The 18,999-nt window shown below is 38.7% G+C and overlaps 2 protein-coding genes across 2 annotated transcripts; both read right to left on the bottom strand.

Moving 5' to 3' along the window:
- Positions 1-1,689: 1,689 nt before the first annotated feature.
- Positions 1,690-4,427, bottom strand: LOC121641310 (gastrula zinc finger protein XlCGF8.2DB-like). The gene has a single exon (XM_041987382.1). It carries the CDS (start codon positions 4,400-4,402, stop codon positions 3,794-3,796), a length of 609 nt encoding a protein of 202 aa, XP_041843316.1. The 5' UTR covers positions 4,403-4,427; the 3' UTR covers positions 1,690-3,793.
- Positions 4,428-4,494: 67 nt separating this feature from the next.
- LOC121641349 (gastrula zinc finger protein XlCGF7.1-like) lies at positions 4,495-17,959 on the bottom strand. Its single transcript, XM_041987437.1, has 4 exons — positions 17,814-17,959; positions 17,632-17,726; positions 4,864-5,885; positions 4,495-4,511 (listed from the first exon to the last, which is right to left on the bottom strand). Exons 3-4 carry the CDS (start codon positions 5,801-5,803, stop codon positions 4,495-4,497), a joined length of 957 nt encoding a protein of 318 aa, XP_041843371.1. The 5' UTR covers positions 5,804-5,885; positions 17,632-17,726; positions 17,814-17,959.
- Between the last annotated feature and the right edge of the window lie 1,040 nt (positions 17,960-18,999).

Raw genomic sequence — 18,999 nt, 5'->3', positions numbered from 1 at the left:
TTTCAGTCAATATTAAAACGTTATAAAAAAGACAATATTATAAAAAAGTATAGATCCTACAAAACCAATCTTTTCAGCTATTAACCAGATGCGCAGGCTGGTGATACTCATCGCAATGAAATGGAGTTTGTTTTAATACGGAATTATAGTGTGGTTTTCAAAAATGGGGTAAATGTTCAAAACTGGGATGTTAAGGGTTAAATATGAATTCAGATTCATTAAATAATATCAATTTAAAAAGAAGCCTATCATAAAAAAAATAAAACAAATGGTGAAAAAATAATAAACTTTCATAATTTCATTGCAGTTTAAAGCTCAAACTAAAAATCATGTTATAAACAATATGCAACTTTATTCAGTCAATCTAACATTATTTAAAAAGTTAAAATGCTACAAAATCAGTGTAACTAATTAATCAAATGGGCAGGCTGGTTATTCTAATGATAGTCAAAGCCAATTTCTTTTTTAAATATTTAATTGGTGTATTTTTCAATAAAGCTCCTAGTGGTACATGATCAAAACTGGGATCAAAGTGGTTAAATTTGAATTGATACGAATTCAGTTATAAGAAAACCCTTTTGTGAAAAGAATTTTTCAACTAAATTGGAGTTTTGTGTCTGTGTCTCATCAGGATGAAGATGTTGAAGACGCGCAGCAACAATCAAAGGAATCCTGCTGATCAGTCATGATGATACATAAATAAGAAGCCCACCAAGTTACATGATCAGGTTTCTTTACACTCCTACTGACAGTGATAAAGACTTTTTTTTCCCCATCCCAAAGATAACACAATAATCTTTTGTCTGGCCTATATCTGCATTTATATATATATATATATACATACATACATACATACATACATACATACATACATACATAGCTTTAGTTGAACTGTCACATGTCATGATAGTGCTTCGTTGCGTCAGTCATGCTTTTAATTACGTTGCTAAAGTTGTGCAAAATCTAGCTTCAGTTTGTCCATTTGTTAGCAATAACATCATTGTTATGCCAGCCTAGCATAGAATTAGCTGACAGCTTAAAAGCCAGTAACTGCAGAAATAACGTTAAGTGTACAAAATGTTTGAGAGCATAGAACAAATATTCATCAGCTGCGTGTTGAGGATGAGCAATGTGAACGCAGAGAGGAGGGGGAATAGTAAAAATGATTAAAATTACTCTTCAGCAACTGTCACGTCATGTTACTCTTAGTTTTACTTTGTCAGAAAATACTATGTGAGTCAGGTTGTAACAGCAATTTACTGTTGGGGAGTAACATAAGTGCCAGACTATTTGTGACCATCATATGTTTACGTGCAAGTCGGTTAAAGATGACATGTTTTTACATCAGAAAAAGTGTCTCTGGTATTTATTTTGGTTCATCTAAGTCATAACTTAACGTGAAAGGGCTGCAAAAAATAATGTTTTGCCAATTTGACTTCACTTATAACATTGCTTACATATAGAATACACCAATGGTCTAAATCTAAAGATAAATTCATTAGTACAACTGGTAGCTATAATAATGCATTTCAAAAAGAACATTTATTTTATTCCTACATATTTTTTAATTAATTGGCCAATTAACTGGTAATCAGAATTTCTTTCTGTCAAATATTGGCATCGGCCTCGGCTATCTACATTCCTATCTTACCCTTTATAACGATGAGTCAGGAATCAAGTGACAGTGAGTCAGATTTTTCCTCAGAAAATTCTGAGATCTTTTATTGAAAAATATGAAGCAAGATACAAGCAAAAGCAATTCTGACATATACTGGTAACTTCTTAACAAGACTGTACACCTTTCAGAAAGTGAGGGCTGGAAAAAGATAAAAAGATTAAAGATAAAAAGATCTCACGCTTTGGGCATTCTCTTTTATAAACTCATCTCTTCCCGTACTCAACCGTTTTCTCTCCATTACATAGCGGGGCTCCAGACTAACTTTTTATACGAGGAGCACAGTGAGCAAAACACTCACATTTCCTCTCATTTTTCTGTATTAGTAATAAAAACTTGATTAATAAATTCAGAAATTACAACGTTCACAATTCACATTTTTTTGTGCCGCAGTTGACACATTTAAAAAAAAAAACATCTTACTGGCCGCACGAATACAAAACAAGTAGAAATAGAACTTGACAATTCAAATCAGATATGATGAACCGACTCGACTTGTGTGGGGTGTCAACACAGTGCTGACTCAAATGCCCACCAGCAGCCCTGGCCCAATGTCTTAGAGCACCCAAAACTTGCCGTGGTCGGACTTCTGAAGGTGTGGGGGGCTGAGAGAGATTACAAGTAGTGTTTTGTAGTAGCATTGAATTTGAACATAATGATACTAAAAGTAGGCCCTACCATTTACCTATTTTTCTTGTCATTAGGTTTGAAAGAAATGTTTTTAAATCATTTTCCACAAATATTTACATTCCATAGAAGAAAGTTGGTCTTTCTTTTTGCTAATGTTTTATGTTTTTCTTTATTTTAAAACTTAAAAACAGAAATAAAAATGTGATTCTTCAACAATGGCAACAAAATTCCTATAGTAGATATTTATCAAAAATTATAAGTTGCCTTTTCTAGAACAATCTCCTAACCTTTGCGGCTCGAAACAAGTTTTATTTAAATGGCCTTGAGGAAAAATGGCTCTTTGGATTTTAAATGTTGCAGACCCCTACACTAACCCCTTCATCTTAACTAATTTTCTAAATTAAACAGCAAACAACAAAAACAGCTAATGAAGTGTTGACTCCAAATATTGAAGGCTGTAGGTGTGAACCAATTCAGGGTCTGCACACTTCGAAGTGCGCAGACTACGTAGGATACAAAGTGTCCGCCGTAGTCTACTCACTTCGAAGTCTGCTTAACGTTCGTTAAATGGGACAGCCTACCTAGCCAACAAGAATTTCCCATAACAACAAGATAGGGCGTTGAATCACCTAAACCTCTGAAATTACACAGAGGACACTTAAGTGAACGTTAACTTCAACCGGTAACACCGACAGGAAAAAATAAATAAATAAAAAATACACAGTCTGAGACTCTGCTGTTTTCCAGCGGGTACACACTCCATTATCCCCCTAAAGTTCCATGAATATCAAATATTACAGAATTTTAATGTCACAATTTAACAAACATGTTTTAAATGTGCTTAGTTTTGTAATGTTTCTACTAAAGTGTAGTTAAAAGAAAAAACACTTTTTAAACAAAACTTTATTGAAACCTAAAACGTACTGTTCTGAGCTCGGTTGCTGATTTGGCACCGTCTGGTGCGCAATCAATTCTGGAAAAAAAGAGGCCATGAAGGATGCATCACCGGTGGCCTTCATTTGAGGCCAAACAAAGTGCGGATTTGAAAGGTGGATTTGGAGGGTACTTCAAGTTCTGTTAATTGGGACAGCGCTTCGCACACCATGATGACATCTGTAGCCAACAAATTCGCACTTCAAAGTGTGCAGACCGTGAACTGGACACTCCTTGTATCAGTTATCAGCTAAGGCTGATAAAAAAAAATGGTAACGGCCTTAAAAATTCATATCGGTCAATCCCTAATGATGTGTGAGGCCAACACTTGGAGAATCAGACAGATCAGAAAGACAGATTGTAGGAGGCCTTTGTTCAAGTCGGTCTTTAAAGAACCTGGGTTAAATAAGGCTGAGCTTATTTTATTAAACAAGTTTCCTTTCTTGAGCAATTCCCATGGACTGTCCCCTGAAGTTCTTCTAACCAGCACATATCTGCACTGCAAACAACACATTGTTTTCAAGTTTGCAACAAAATCCTGCAACTGTGCCTCTTCTATTTTGTGTGGACATGCATGTGTCCTTTTAAAGTGGGAAGCCACATAAAAGCTTCCCCACAAACCTCACAGGTGAATGGTTTGTCTCCTGTGTGGATTCTCACATGTTGGTTTAAGTTTGTCTTATAACTAAATCTCTGTCCACATTCATCACAGCTGAATGGTTTTTCTCCTGTGTGGGTTCTCATGTGTTGGTTTAAGTTTGTCTTATGACTAAATCTTTGTCCACATTCATCACAGCTGAATGGTTTTTCTCCTGTGTGGGTTCTCAGGTGTTGGTTTAAGTGTGCCTTTCGACTAAATCTTTGTCCACATTCATCACAGCTGAATGGCCTGTCTCCTGTGTGGATTCTCATGTGTAGGTTTAAGTGTGCCTTTCGACTAAATTTTTGTCCACATTCATCACAGCGGAATGGCTTCTCTCCTGTGTGGATTCTCATGTGTTGGTTTAATTTTGTCTTTTGACTGAATCTATGTCCACAGTCATCACAAATGAATGGTCTGTCTCCTGTGTGGATTCTCATGTGCTGGTTTAAGCCCGTCTTGTGAGTAAATCTTTGTCCACATTCATCACAGCTGAATGGCTTTTCTCCTGTGTGAATTCTCATGTGTTGGTTTAGGTTTGTCTTCTGATTAAATGCATGTCCACATTCATCACAGCTGAATGGTTTGTCTCCTGTGTGGATTCTCATGTGTAGATTCAAGGTTGTCTTTCGACTGAATTTTTGTCCACATTCAGTACAGCCGAATGGCCTCTCTCCTGTGTGGGTTCTCATGTGTTCATTTAATTTAGTCTTTTGCCTAAAGCTATGTCCACACTCATCACAGCTGAATGGTTTGTCTCCTGTGTGGATTTTTACATGGTGGTCTAAGCTTGTCTTGTGACTAACTCTTTGTCCACATTCATCCCAGTTGAATGGTTTGTTACCTGTGTGGATTTTTACGTGTTGGTTTAAGCTTGTCTTGTGACTAAATCTTCGTCCACATTCATCACACCTGTATGGCTTGTCTCCTGTGTGGATTCTCATGTGTATGCTTAAGTGTGTCTTTTGACTAAATCTTTGTCCACATTCATCACAGCTGAATGGTTTGTCTCCTGTGTGGATTCTTATGTGTTGGTTTAAGTATGTCTTTTGACTAAATCTTTGTCCACATTCATCACAGCTGAATGGTTTGTCTCCTGTGTGGATTCTTATGTGTTGGTTTAAGCCTGCCTTTTGATTAAATCTATGTCCACATTCATCACAGCTGAATGGTTTCTCTCCTGTGTGAACTCTCATGTGTTGGTTCAAGTTTGCCTTTCGACTAAATGTATGTCCACATTCATCACAGCCATATGGTTTCCCACCCGTGTGGATTTTCATGTGTTTGTTAAGATTTAACCTATGACTAAAGATTTTACCACAAACATCACATCGAACTGTTTTCTTTCCTGTGTTGACTCTTTTCTGGTTATTTTTACTTTGTGTCACCCTAAAATGTTTCTTACTATTCAAGCAGCTCAAAGACTTTTTGGTTAAGTGTCTCTGGAGAGATCGTTGAGAGTAAAACTCTTCACCACAGTCAGAGCAGCTGAGGGAGGTTTTGGCAGTGTTACATTCCACATCATTGTTTATACCTGACCCATGTGCGATGTTGTCATTCCAGCTTTTATCTTCATCTTTCATTTCAGGTCCAAAATGTGACAAATATTTTATCTCAGAAGAGCCTGAAGGCTTTATGTCACAGTGTTGTTGTAAATGACTGTTCAGGTCTGGGTCACTGCTTATTTCTGGTCCTCCACAGTCCTCTCCATCTGTTTCTGATTTGATCTGTTTATCTGGGTTGTTGGTTGGAGCCTCTACCTCTGTGTTACCTTCAGTTTGGGTTTGATGAAGGTGGGCTGAATATGACCAAGGCTGAAGTTCTTTTTCATCATCTTCAGTCTTCACAGGAGCCATAATCATTGGTGGGCTGGTGGCGAGTGTCACCAGTCTATCATCAGATGCTGTCCATCCTGACTGGGTCATAGTTCCTCTGGGTCCTGCTTGTTCAGAATCCAAGAAACCTCCTCTGTAGTCAGCAACAGCTGCTGCAAGTCTGCAGGGAACACTGAAATAAAAAGAAAGAAAACTAGATTTTAGAATATTCCCACCTCATAACGCATAGGGCTGGGTGATAGAGGCAAAAAAAAAAAAAATCGATTATTTTTTTGTTTTCCAATAACAATAATCTGATAATATCCTTTAAAATGATTTTTTAAATATATATATATATATATATATATATATAATGCTGTCAATCTAATTGCTTGCCAGGACATCTATGGAAAGAAACAGCAATTAAGAACAATAGCTTTTTTATTTTTAAAGTGCTTCATACATCATGTGCAAAACATGCACACAAACATATTATGGCATTCTGCAAAACACTGTCCAACAATATTTTATGGCCAGGTTGTACTTAAAATCACAGGAAAATATGCTAAATAAGGTTTGCTCAGTAAAATCATACTTAAGTTTTTGAACAAAAATAAATAAAAAATTTGTAAAATATTAAATCAATATGACATCAAAATGTAAACCTAGCAGTTTATTTGATTTAAAATATCTAAACAATGTCAAAGAAATTTGGCTAGAACTTGTAGGCCAAGTACTGTTGTTTACTTCAAGTTACGAGCCAAAAACACCAGTCTGTCCACAGCATCGGACTTGAGTGAAGCCCTGTGGCAGGTTACAGCATTTCCACCTGTGCTGAATGCAGGGCTCCAGACTACCTTTTTTACGAGGACCACAGTGGCCCCTAACTTAAATTTTTAGCAGTGCCAGCAGAAAATGTATGGGCGGACACTGAAATCGCCTTGCATAGCAAATATTCACATTTCCTCTCATTTTCACTGTATTAGTGATAAATACTTGAATAATTTCAGAAATTACAATGTTTACAATTCACTTTTTTTTTTTTTTTTTTGCGCAGTTGACACAACAACAAAAAAAAAAAACACACATCTTACTGGCCGCACTAATACAAAACAAGTAGACATAGAACTTGTCAAATCAGATTTCGACTTTGTAGTCAAAGCAGAATGGTAACTTTGTCACCATCATCCCCCATGAGACATGGTCCATGTAGTTCCTGGCAATAAACAGCTTCAAGGACTGATACTCCTCTCCAGCCACTGTTCCCAACTCCTCAGTAAGAAAAGTAGCTATTGGCTGTCCTAAAAGTCACTAGAAGTCACTAATTAGCATAATCAACCTTGTCAAAACCAAACCATTTCCAGGCTATTGACGTGGACCCACGTCTCGCTATTAAATCATCCGCTGAGACAGAATTGTCTTGCATATTTTCTCCACATAAGACAAAACTGTTGTATTTTTGGTTCCGAGTTGAGACTGAATCCGTCCCGCTGATTGGCTTCGCCGAGTCACGAGACTAAATCCTGTCTGCTGGATAAGGCATGCATGCATGAGGACTTTCTCTCCTTTTACCATCTAAGTACCATCCGGTTTTTGCCCCAAGACAGTATTAATACTGAATAATGTAAGTTTGCACATCGTCAAAGCAACATGTACGAAATTATCGTAGGCTATATATATCGCCCACCTCTAATTACGCACAACAAATCAGTCAACAAGTAAAGCAGTGGAGTATAAAATATTAAGTATTGTTGCAGAGAATACCTAGTAACAAAGAAAACCTTATTACGTTGGTTGGGTATCATCACTAATTTCATGAATTCATTCGATTATACACATATACATATATATATATATATATATACACATATATATATATATATATATATATATATAGTTCTAGTGTTAAAGATTTCTTTGGTACCGGGATACATGGAAAACCTGCTGGATTGCAGCCATCATAGGACCAAATTGAGTAGCCCTGTTCTAGATGAAGTGCTTGTCCTCTTGCGAAGTGTCTCTTAAAGAGCCTAAGCCTTCTGTCAAAATTGACATTGCTGAAATTTCTCTTAAATATCCCTTTTATGTTTCCTTACATTTAAGAAACTTTTTTTTTTTTTTTGCAGAACGCAAATGAGTCCATAATTCACTTAGTGTAGCTCAGTGTTCGATGACATTTCGTCTGAACATGTTTTTTAATTGAACCATATTTATCCATCTCCCTATACAACAAGTATCAGATGATCATAACACTGGTCAACATTGCTTTGCTTATTTTAGCCATTTTCCAGCTCATGAAGAATCTCTGGAAGCGCTTTATGGCATATTTTGGAAGATAAAAAATTAAACTGGGAAATTCTTTTGTCTTTACCCTTGGGTTTGGTATACAGTGGTCCGTCGAGAGTGAGGGATTTTTTCTGTGAAGAATTTGGCAAACTCATTGCAGGCCTTGGTGGAATAAAGTTCAGGTGCTTCTGACACAGGAGGGTTTGTTGTCATGTCGACAATAGCAAATAAAACCCGAGCATATAAAATTTTTTGCTAATAATGGCAGAGAAATAGGACTTCCTTGCATTCCTCAGTTGTAAATTCTAAGAGTGAAGTTTCTCTTTATATAATAATAATAATAATAATAATAAAATAATAATAATAATAATGAACCTGTACATTTGTTTATCTCCATCTGCGCTCGTCTTTTCGAAGCTCTCCCTTTCCATTTTTTACCAGTGTAGAATTTCTCCATGGAGACTTTTTCTTTCAAGAGACAACCTTCACCTTAATGATGAATTAAGATTTATATAGCGCTTTTTCAAACAACTTAAAGCGCTTTACATTGTATCCATTATTCATCCACTCCTCACTCATACCTGGTGATGGTAAGCTACTTGTGTAGCCACAGCTGCCCTGGGGCAGACTGACTGAAACGTGGCTGCCAATCCGTGCCTACGGCCTCTCCGACCATCACTGAACATTCATCCACATTCATTCACCAGAGATGCCAAATAGGAGCAATGGCATCCACAATATTTAACATTTTAGCATTAAAACTAGTGACAAGGTCATTGACTGAACCCCATTCTAAAATCACCAACAATAATTACTAGGGCTGTAATCAACCAAAGAAATTGTTGGTCGACTGAAGCCCTGAAAATTCAACTAAAAATCGACTCGGGCGTTGGGGGGGGGGGGGGGGGGCAATTATACACAAGAGGCGATTCGGGGAACATTATCTTTATTAAACATCCCAGATCTAGGGTCGAAGTACAGCCTGTGGGCACGGATTAAGGTAAAAGCAAAAAGAGAGAAAAAAAAAAAGCTAATTCCAGTAAATAGAAATAAATGTGCACAATAATAAAAGGGAACCATAAAAATTCGTTCTTTAGCAGCAATAAACTGAAACAAAATAAAGTGCATGCCACAAGGAGGGCTCACTCAGAAGAAAAAAAAAATTTAAATAAATGAAATGCCTAAATCCACAAGTATTTCTTCAAACAAAAGTGCACAACAATGAAATGCCACTGATATCTGAAACGAAGTAATGTGCACTGCATACAATAAAAAACAAATGGCTACTCACTCAGAGTACAATCAGTGTCCTCTTTCTACAAACTATTCACACTTGTTAGTGTTGTGTGCGAGAAACACAAGTATATCCACGTTCTTTGGAAGAAGACAGCTTCTTGATTTGTTCACAATAAATCCTGCCTTTGAGAAAATGCGTTCAGAAGGCGTGGATGTCGCAGGGATACAGAGCAGTCGCTTTGCTACTTGGGCCAAGCTCGGGTATCTGTCTTGGTTTTTTTCCCACCACCCCAATGGTCCAGAGTCAACTTTAGTTTTGTCCTGAAGATAATGTTTCATCTCTTCTACGCTTCTCCCACCTGGTTCTGAAACTTCCTCCTCATCTCCGCACAACAGCATCGCAATCTCCTTCTCTTTGTCGGTTTTCTGTTTTTTTGACTCACGCTGCTCCTCACCTCCGGGCTCAGCCGTGGCTGCGCTGCGTGCACTCAGTCGCTCTGCCAGCTGGGCAACTTCGATATAGGCCTCGTCTCGTTTGACATCATCCAGAAAAGACAGCTGCTTAAAACGAGGGTCTACGACTGCAGCTGTAATGTAGACATTTATCATTCGGGTTTCAAACTCCCACCTACTGTCAATTTCTTCGACCAGCTTGCTTTTCATTTTTTTGGTAATGGGACTGTCATTATCTGTGATGGTCAGGTGACGTTTCTTTAAGTTTGCCAGCATGGGTACGGTTGCAGACAGGGACGCGTTGTCCTCTTCAGACAGCAGCTCCGTCAGGGTTGTCATGGGTTTCAGCACATTTTTAATGTCCTCTATCGCATTCCAGTGTGCTGTAGTAAGATCCAGTGTACTGCTGTCACTCTTTTTTGTAAATGTTGGGTCGGACAGCACTGCTGTAATAGGCCAGCGTTGCTCCAGCAGTCGGTCCAACATTGAAAATGTTGAGTTCCAACGAGTGGACACATCCTGGATAAGTTCATGCTGAGGGACATTTTGCTGCTCCTGCTTTTGTTTTAACCCAGTTTTTGCTTTGTGTCCCTTTTTAAAATGCGCTACAAGGTGACGGGCTGCAGCCACGGCGCGACTAATCGGCTCTTGTTTAAGCGCAGCGTTAACGCAGAGCTGCAAAGTATGGCCGGCGCATCTGACGCCCTGCATCTCCAACCATTCATGTGACTCTTTTAGTGTTTGCACACAGAGTGCCATATTAGCCGCGTTGTCACATACGACAGACACTCTCTTTTCTGCTGGAATTTTAAAGGTATCAGCAACTTCAGACAGTCGGGCAGCGATGTTTCTTCCAGTGTGCGCCTCTTCCATTTGTTTTGTCTCAAGCACAAGGCTCTTTGCCTTCCAGTCTTCACTAATGAAATGGGCAGTCACTGTCATATAGGACTCCATTCGAAGAGACGTCCACATGTCCGTGGTTAAGCTCAGTGCTTCGCTGTGTTGTATTAACTGAGAAACTTTCTCTTTGAGTCCCTGGTATTTTGCATTTAGCGTGTTCATGATTGTCATGCGCGCTGGCACGGAATATCCAGGTTCCAAAACTTTTAACAGGTTCTTAAAACCTTGGCCTTCCACGACACCAACGGGCCTCATATCCTGAGCAATAAAATTGACAATTCCCTCTGTGATATCATTTTTGCGTTTGGATGAAAGCGGAGACCTTACATCCAGTGTGGTCTGAGTGTATCTGAGGGATGATGCCGTTGTTGCAGGCGGGTGCGCCTGCAGTTATAAGACAAATAAACGATTATTAGACTAAAATATTGAAATATGTGGAATATATTATGTTAATTGCCTTTAATATATTCCACCGTTTTTAGATGATACGCCATGTTCGTCGTCGAGCTGTGATATGCAAACTGTTTGCAAATTTTGCACTCGACCTTTTTCCCTCCATCTATTTTGATAAAATGCTGCCACACTGCCGAAGTCTTTGACATGGTTGAAGGACTCACCAGGATCAAACGCTAAAACAAAAAAACCTCTAAATATTCAACAAACCACCAGACTCTGAGTAGCGTGGACATCCTTCGATCTCCCCCTCCCTGCATGAAATTAACACGTCATAAAATCGACCAATCAGAATTGTGGTTGACTCAAAACATATCAACCAAACAGTCGACCAGTCGACTTTGACTTTACAGCCCTAATAATTACACAGTCAAACTCTACACAGATTGTAGCCAGCAGTTCACTAAACTCATCATAAAATGCTGCACAATATCCTGGTGGCCAGTAGAAATAAAAAAAAAAATAGGGATGCACCGATATGAAAATTTTGGCCGATACCGATATCAATATTGTTTTTATGGCCGATAACCGATATTTACCAATGTCGATAAATATATTTTGTTTTAAAAGGTTTAAGATTATCAAATTCTGTACAAAGTGAAAATAAAGCAAACATTACAGTGTTGGCTTCCCACCATTGTTTGTGAAGTTCTGGATGGCAGTTTTTCAGATGACATATCAAATTTGTGGTGCTGAACGAGTTCACACGGCATCCTCCTCGCATTATTTGGACTTTGCGGATACTGCATACTGTTTTTCGAGTACCTTCTTTTTACACCATGAAAAATTACCACACAGCTGAAATTGCTTCTTGCTTCAGTTACATCCCACAATGTAGTGCTGCATCATTGTCACATGTCCAAACATGGCTGCATGGCCAAACCTTCCAACACACGTACATAATCAGCAATTATACGAAAATAAATATCGGCTGTTAATATCGGCCCAGTTTTGCTTATCGGACCGATACCGATATGTTAAAAAATGACTAACATCGGCCGATACCGATATAAATGCCGATATATCGTGCATCCCTAAAAAAAATATATATTAATCTGAAATTGGCTTTCAGCTGAAGGGCCACATATTCAAAAGTAAAATTTCCAAAAGATAACTGCTGACACTGCAACTCCCCCTCCTCTCCTGTTCAGTCTATGAGTGGCTGCACTGTTATTTTAGTTTAACCAAGTTTCAGTTAAAAACATAAAATCAAGGTTGTGCTCAGTTATAAAACTATAACAATTAACAATGTTTTCCCTGCTAATAACCTAACATTTAATAAAGCTAAGCTGATGGGTTTAGAATTGTTTACCTTATGTTTGGGGGCTCAATGTGGCTCACAGGGTATGTTAACTCTACTTAGAAACCTTTTAGAAAGCAGCTCTCTGTGTTCTGACAGAGCTACTTTTCTCCTGTTTCCAAACAGTACAGATATTTTTTAACCTTCAAAATAAACAGGGATCCATGATCATGACTGCCATTATCCATACAGCCTGGACCCTCCATACATCACATCCGAAACATTAAGCTGGCATGGTGGTACAGGAGGGGCTGGGTGCCCTCCCTTTAGCCGCTCTGGTGGGGGGGTTTATGGGGGACAAAAACATACTGGGGCTAGTTTGGTTGCAATAGTGACCAGCTCTAGGGCTGCTTGATTATGGGGAAAATGGTAAAAAAAAAAAAAGTGCCTGTGGTCTCAGAAGAAGCTGAAGTTGTCTATGAAATGAACTGGATGTGTGGTACATACAAAAATCAGAGTTTGCTTTGTTTGCTTTTCTTGTCGCCTTTTACTTTCTGAGTTGTTTTTTGGTCTAACCTAGGTGTGTAGGGAGATTTCATTCCGATCATCAGATGTAGATCAAAAATCCTGCAGCAGTGGTGCAAACCTGTTCTGTAGGTGTATGTCTGGTTGTTGTGGAGAGGATTTGTTAGTTTTCATTTTGACAATTGGCCATGTCTGTGTCTTGCTACGGAGAGGGATGAGGATGTATTTGGTCGCGTTGCTAATCTCAGCAAACTGGGCTCTGCCTGTCACTCGTCCTCCCATTTCCCTGTGAGATGATTTACTCTTTGGCTTTGTACCAAGAGCATTCCAGGGAGGATTATCAGTGAAAGAGTTATTACCTTGTACATTGTCCTCTTTTTTTCCAGCTAAGTTTATGCTAATTAGCTGTGAGTTAGCAAGATCTTGCCGCTGTTTTTTATTAAAGGCAAAGCTGTTTCATTTCTACACAATCCACTTACTTCCACATTCACCTCGAGCCATTGAATCTTTGTTTCCATCATGTTGACCTTGTGTAGAAGATTGTAATAGTCATCTGTACAGACATCTTGCAGCTAGTTAGCTTTAGCTCCTGAGTTGCTGTAGATAAGGCTTCTGCTATTTGTAGGCCATGCTGACATGACACTGATAGGATTTTTAAGAGTCTTAAAAAATAGAAGTATCCAACCAAATCTACCACTAAATACAGTTCCAGTGATTAGTGAGTATCCAGGAGCCGTTGCTCATAAATTTCTTGAATAGAAAAATAAGAACATTGGCAGAAAAATGCACACAGAGGGGAGAGCGAAGCAGCAAAGTGTTGGAAGGGGACAGAGGCAGGAAGAAAAAAAAATATATGTATTAGGGCTGGGCACGTTAATGCGTTAATTTTTTATTTTTTTTGGCTGGCCGCTTGCTGCAGTAATTCAGGCAAAAGGAGCCCCAACTGAGTGCTGTACATGCTCATACTTTTCATGTTCATACTTTTCAGTTGGACAACATTTCTAGAAATCCTGTTTTTGTAGCGGTCTTAAGTAATATTCTAATGTTCTGGAATATTGAATTTGGGGTTTTCATTAGTTGTCAGTTACAGTTCGTTAGGAACCGGAATCGAAACAGAACAATTCAAATTCAAATATTGCCCAAGGTTAGGACTGTCAACAACCACTGGTGTAACCCTGGCCATGTACATAGCATCCATCCTCCAAGGGCGAAAGCAGCTGCATGTTAAAGGTCCCATATTATGCAAAATTCACTTTTTAATGGTTTTGGAACAGTCATACTGGTCCCCCCGCATGTGTAGGAGACCCGTAAGTGTGAAACTCTTTCAGGCGCTCTCTCTCCCCCCTGCTCCACCTCTAGGGAAGTAAGCGCTGAAATGAGCTTGTTTGAAAGCGTGTACGTTATGACGTCATAAGGGACAATAACCACTCCCCTCAGATATCTCTCCTTCTGGGTCCGACTCTGGCTCAAACTGGTAAGGGAGAACGACAGCGTCTCTACCAGTTGCCATAACGCTGCTGTTCACGAGAGCGGCATGAACGGGCATCATCCATGAACATAGTTACAAAAGAGGGGGAAAAAATTCAAGACAGGGACTAATGGAATGGCTGAAATTTTACTGGCTGGACGAGTAAAAGTCACACTAACCTTTCACTAACGTCCTGTTAGTCTTCTTGCTCGAACTTCTTCAGGAATGGGTTCCGGTGTTCCGGCGTTTGTTTATCCTTCACTACGCTGTAATCAGCGTCTAGTAACCGCTAAGGCCTAACCTGTCAATCACCTCATGACGGGCGATGCGATGGGCGGAGCCAACAGCTGAGCTGCTCCACCAGGGTTCCGCCCACCATAAACGGCACATTTCTGAAGCTGCTAAAAAGAGGGAGGTGAAGAGAAGCCGCTGCACTCAAACTGAGGGTCGATTTGTCCATACCATGGCGGAAATATTTCATTTAGATATTAATGAATGGTCTCAGATTGGGAATAAAGTGTATAATATGGGACCTTTAAAGGATATACAACGTCATCATATGGCCTCATAATAATTTATGGAGATTTCAACAATGTCACCATGGACTCCACCCTAGTTTCTTTTCACCAGGTTCTCACGAGCCCCACCAGGAAGAACAGCATGCTCGACTTAATATATACCAACCAAGGAATCATACACCGCCCTTCCTTTGGTACAGTCAGACCACAACCTGGTGTACACAACCCCAGTACACGAAAGCCCTTTTTAATGTCATACTTCACATTGTCACACCTTCATATGCCAGGAGAGGCGCCCTCTCCTGGCACGATTAGACCATTAAACATTCTCATATTTTCACTCTATTACTGGACTTGGTAGGAGAAGAGGAGTGGAACTGTTTAAACAGTTCCAATAGCCTGTTTACACTGTAAGTAAATAAGTAACAGTTTTTCTATGGCAGTTTTTGCAGATTAAAGAAATCACGTGCTTTACAGTAACGTCTATAAAAACGGAAAAAAACTGCATAAAAAACTAAAATGAAAAAAATATAAATTAAAACAAATATCTATAAAAGGCTGGTACATCAGAAATACTGGCAGCGTTTTAATAAGAAAAATGTGCTAAAAACTGAGCTCTTAATAGTGACTCAGTTGTCAGTTGGAGCAGCAGTGTTTATCTGAAAGACAAGCAAGTGGAGAAAAAATCCAGGACATTAACCATAAATATATATTTTAAAATCCAGGAGGATTTTCATATGAAAGAGTAACATGCTTTCCAGTAACGTGGTTTTCATTTTATTTACAGTGTTCTTATATGCACACACGCTATATGTAGCGAGTTTTCACTCGCCTCTAGCGATTTTTTTTCTCAAAAAAGCGACTAGCGACAAATCTAGCTTTTTTTTCTGGTGATATTGGAGATTGCCGTGAAAGAGCGTATAATTTACTCTTCAATGAGGGGGTGGTGTGCAGACCCCTCCCCCATCCAAAAGCTCTCAGAAGAGGTTTGTTCCTCACGCAGTTGCATTCAGAGCAGGAGATGATCGCCTCTGTTTCATGACCAGGCTGAAACAGCCTTTCTCACAACATCCCTCTCTACGGTAGCATCCATTACAACTATATATACGAGTGATGGAATGTTCGGCTCTGTCAGAGAGCCGGCTCTTTTGGCTCCTGAACGGCTCTTAATTTAGAATCTTTTGTAGCCGCATAATTTACATTAACTTCTCAAAAAATTTATTGTAAATGTATTTTTTTGCATTTTTTATCATCTATTCTAATTTAAAGTTTAAATTTTCACTAAAAATAGTTGCCACATAGTTTGTTAATAATTGTTGCAATAAAAATGCATGTTTTTCCAAACACTGTGAATGATCGTGATTAATAATCGTGATTACAATATTGATCAAAATAATTATGATTATTATTTTGGTCATAATCGTGCAGCCCTAGTTTTACATAAGTTGACAGTGGACAATGAAATGTCCTGACGGACGTCCAAAGACAGATTGTGCCACATTTTAGGAACTTCTGCTTATATTTTGGTGCAATAAGCTGCAGCTGAGCTGATCAGGAAGGATAAAATAATTCATTACTGTCATTTTCGCAAAAAACTCTTGTAGAATTTTTTAAATTTTGGTTATAGTGAGTTGTTGCCTATTGTACCATGGTCTGGGTGAATACTCGATTCTGATTGGCTGGAAGGTGTCCATTAAAGTGATAATGGACACCTATGAAAGAAGTTCCTGTAAAATAGACTTATTGTTGTCTGTGGACTTTGACTGTTTGAAATAACGTGTCGCATCATCCTCTGGACACACGCAAGCTGTAAGAGCTGCACCCGCCCTCTGAAATGTTTGTGTAACATAACTGCTCACCAAGCTGCAGATTCTGTGTCAGAGCCGGTTACCTTGGCAACGCATCACAACGAAATAGTCCACTCAATCGCTTTTTTGTGAAAAACTTACAATTTTACTGGTAAAAACAACATTAACGCATTAATAATTTATTTAATATTTTTTCTTTCTTAATGGATTTCGCCGGGGACGGTTCACGCCTCTACGTTGTCCATTACTTTATGATAATGGCCACCTCGTCGGGCATTATCCCTTACTTATATTTATTTTCTGCTTACATGCATTTTGCAGCCTGTGGATGTTAATATTTCTGTTGGAGCTCATTTGATTTGACATAATATTAAACTAATGAGGTATAAGTTGCTGGAAGAGAACTGCATTTACTATTGTTCACTGGCAATAGCTGTTTCCTTCCTTTTATTCATTCATCAATTAAAATATATTAACTATATGTAATTCAGTTTGTTGATCATTTAATCGCAAATCGATTAAACAGCCCAGCTGAGCGGCTAGACTCTGCTGCTGAAGCAACATTAAACAGAACTTTTGTAATGACACCTTTGTTATTATTTACTATCACGTTTCCTAATTACATCACAAACCAGCACAAGAGATCATTTTGATTTAATAAACATTGTTTCATTTACCGCCTCTATTTCCAGTTAACAGTGCAGGTTAATATATGTGCAAACTTACACATTTTATGTTGTAAACACGGGTGGTTGGCACTAATGTGAAAGGTCCGCCACCAGCCTACAGTGGCAAACCGCTAAGGGGTCGGGGATTGTCGGTAGGAAGTGGCTTCAGCAGTTTTAGAGCAGAGACAGACCGTTAATGAAACGGCAACCGTTTGCCGTTTTTGGATCTCGGCGCCGCCGCAAAACCACATCAACCCCACAGAGCCACCACTCCGCCGCACCTACAACTTCACCTCACTAAGCCCCCAACATCACAACCACACAGTTCCCAGGAATATCACCGTTTGAACCAAACACATCACACCAGGGTATGAAAATTCTCACCTTCCTTCCCGAAGAGGATCCCTCGATAACGAGTCTTTGTTCGATCCTCCTTCCGCTCCGTCGTTTCTCCCCAGCGAGCTGGTCTCCTTAGCGGACTGAAACCAACAACAGTCAGTATCCAGATACGTCGGAGTCTCCAGCTGTAATTTCAAGTTTTCATTAAATAATGTTGCAGAAATTACCTGAAAAGAAGTAAAGCAGATCCTCGAGATCTTCTATCACCACTTCAACTCTTTAATGCTTCTTCTACAATTAAAGAAACGTTGGTTCGGTTTAACAACGTGCACCCACAAGGTGGAGCAGAGCTAGCAGCGCTGTGCTGTGTGACCCGGATGATAAACCTCTCATACAGGATGTTACTGCCCTCCAGTATAAAAGCTTCTCATCATCATATCCATAGACATATTTATATATGTGTATGATCCTATAATTACATCCCTCTTTTTTTTAAAATAAATGAATAAATAATGAAAATGACACAACAAAGTCGACTAACAAATTTCTCTAATTTAGTTATTTTTCTAAATAATACAAATGAACTGAAAAATATGAAAACTTTTATGTGCAAGAGCCTTTATGTTAATAAAAACACATTCATTTTAACAACCTAAACAGATGTTTACTTTTTAGTGCAATAGTTCTGTTTTGAACTACAGAGTCCCCTTCTTTTTTTTTTCTTTTCTTTTTTTTTTTTTTTTTCTGCAGGCAGATGGTTGGCTTTAGTGTTAAAGTTTCTGTCTGCCAGGTGGTCTGATGTTATGTGGATCTTCTGATTTCAGGTGGAGAGGGTAACAGCTCAACTGTTACATCTCATCCACACCTCTTTCAGCTGCCACTGACGCTGGGTCAGCCATCTTCAAAAGAGACAAAACAATCAATCCCGGAGCAGGGTTCATGCTCCGGGATTGATTGTTATACAATATATTTAAATAAATATAGAAACAAAAAATTAGATTATCAAGAGGAGCCTTATCGAAACCAATCCAATCCACTTTATTTATAAAGCACATTTTAAAGCAAAGGCAAGGCAAGGCAAGGCAGTTTATTTGTATAGCACATTTCATGTACAGGACAATTCAAAGTGCTTTACATAAAACAAAGACATTACAGATATTTAGAATAGTAAACGGCATCAACTCATAATCAACACATAATCACAATAAAATAATAAATTACATTAAAATGATTAAAAGCAAGATAAGTTAAAAAAAAGGTACCGTGCAGATTTCATGCATAGGCGCATGAGAAAAGAAAAGTTTTTAACCTGGATTTAAAAATGTCTACAAAGACAAGTCTCCAAAGTGCTGCACATCAACAATCAACAAAAATGAACAATATAAATAAAAAATGAAAGAAAAAATGAAAAGA

Source organism: Melanotaenia boesemani, chromosome 6 (assembly GCF_017639745.1).
Source record: "Melanotaenia boesemani isolate fMelBoe1 chromosome 6, fMelBoe1.pri, whole genome shotgun sequence".
NCBI classification, from domain to species: Eukaryota; Metazoa; Chordata; class Actinopteri; order Atheriniformes; family Melanotaeniidae; genus Melanotaenia; species Melanotaenia boesemani.
The sequence above is the reverse complement of the archived record's forward strand: the minus strand, read 5'-3'. Positions and strand labels throughout refer to the sequence as shown.

Excerpts from the sequence above, each read along its gene's own strand:
- LOC121641349 (XM_041987437.1), bottom strand. The coding sequence starts at position 5,803 with ATGACCCAGTCAGGATGGACAGCATCTGATGATAGACTGGTGACACTC.
- LOC121641310 (XM_041987382.1), bottom strand. The coding sequence starts at position 4,402 with ATGAGAATTCACACAGGAGAAAAGCCATTCAGCTGTGATGAATGTGGA.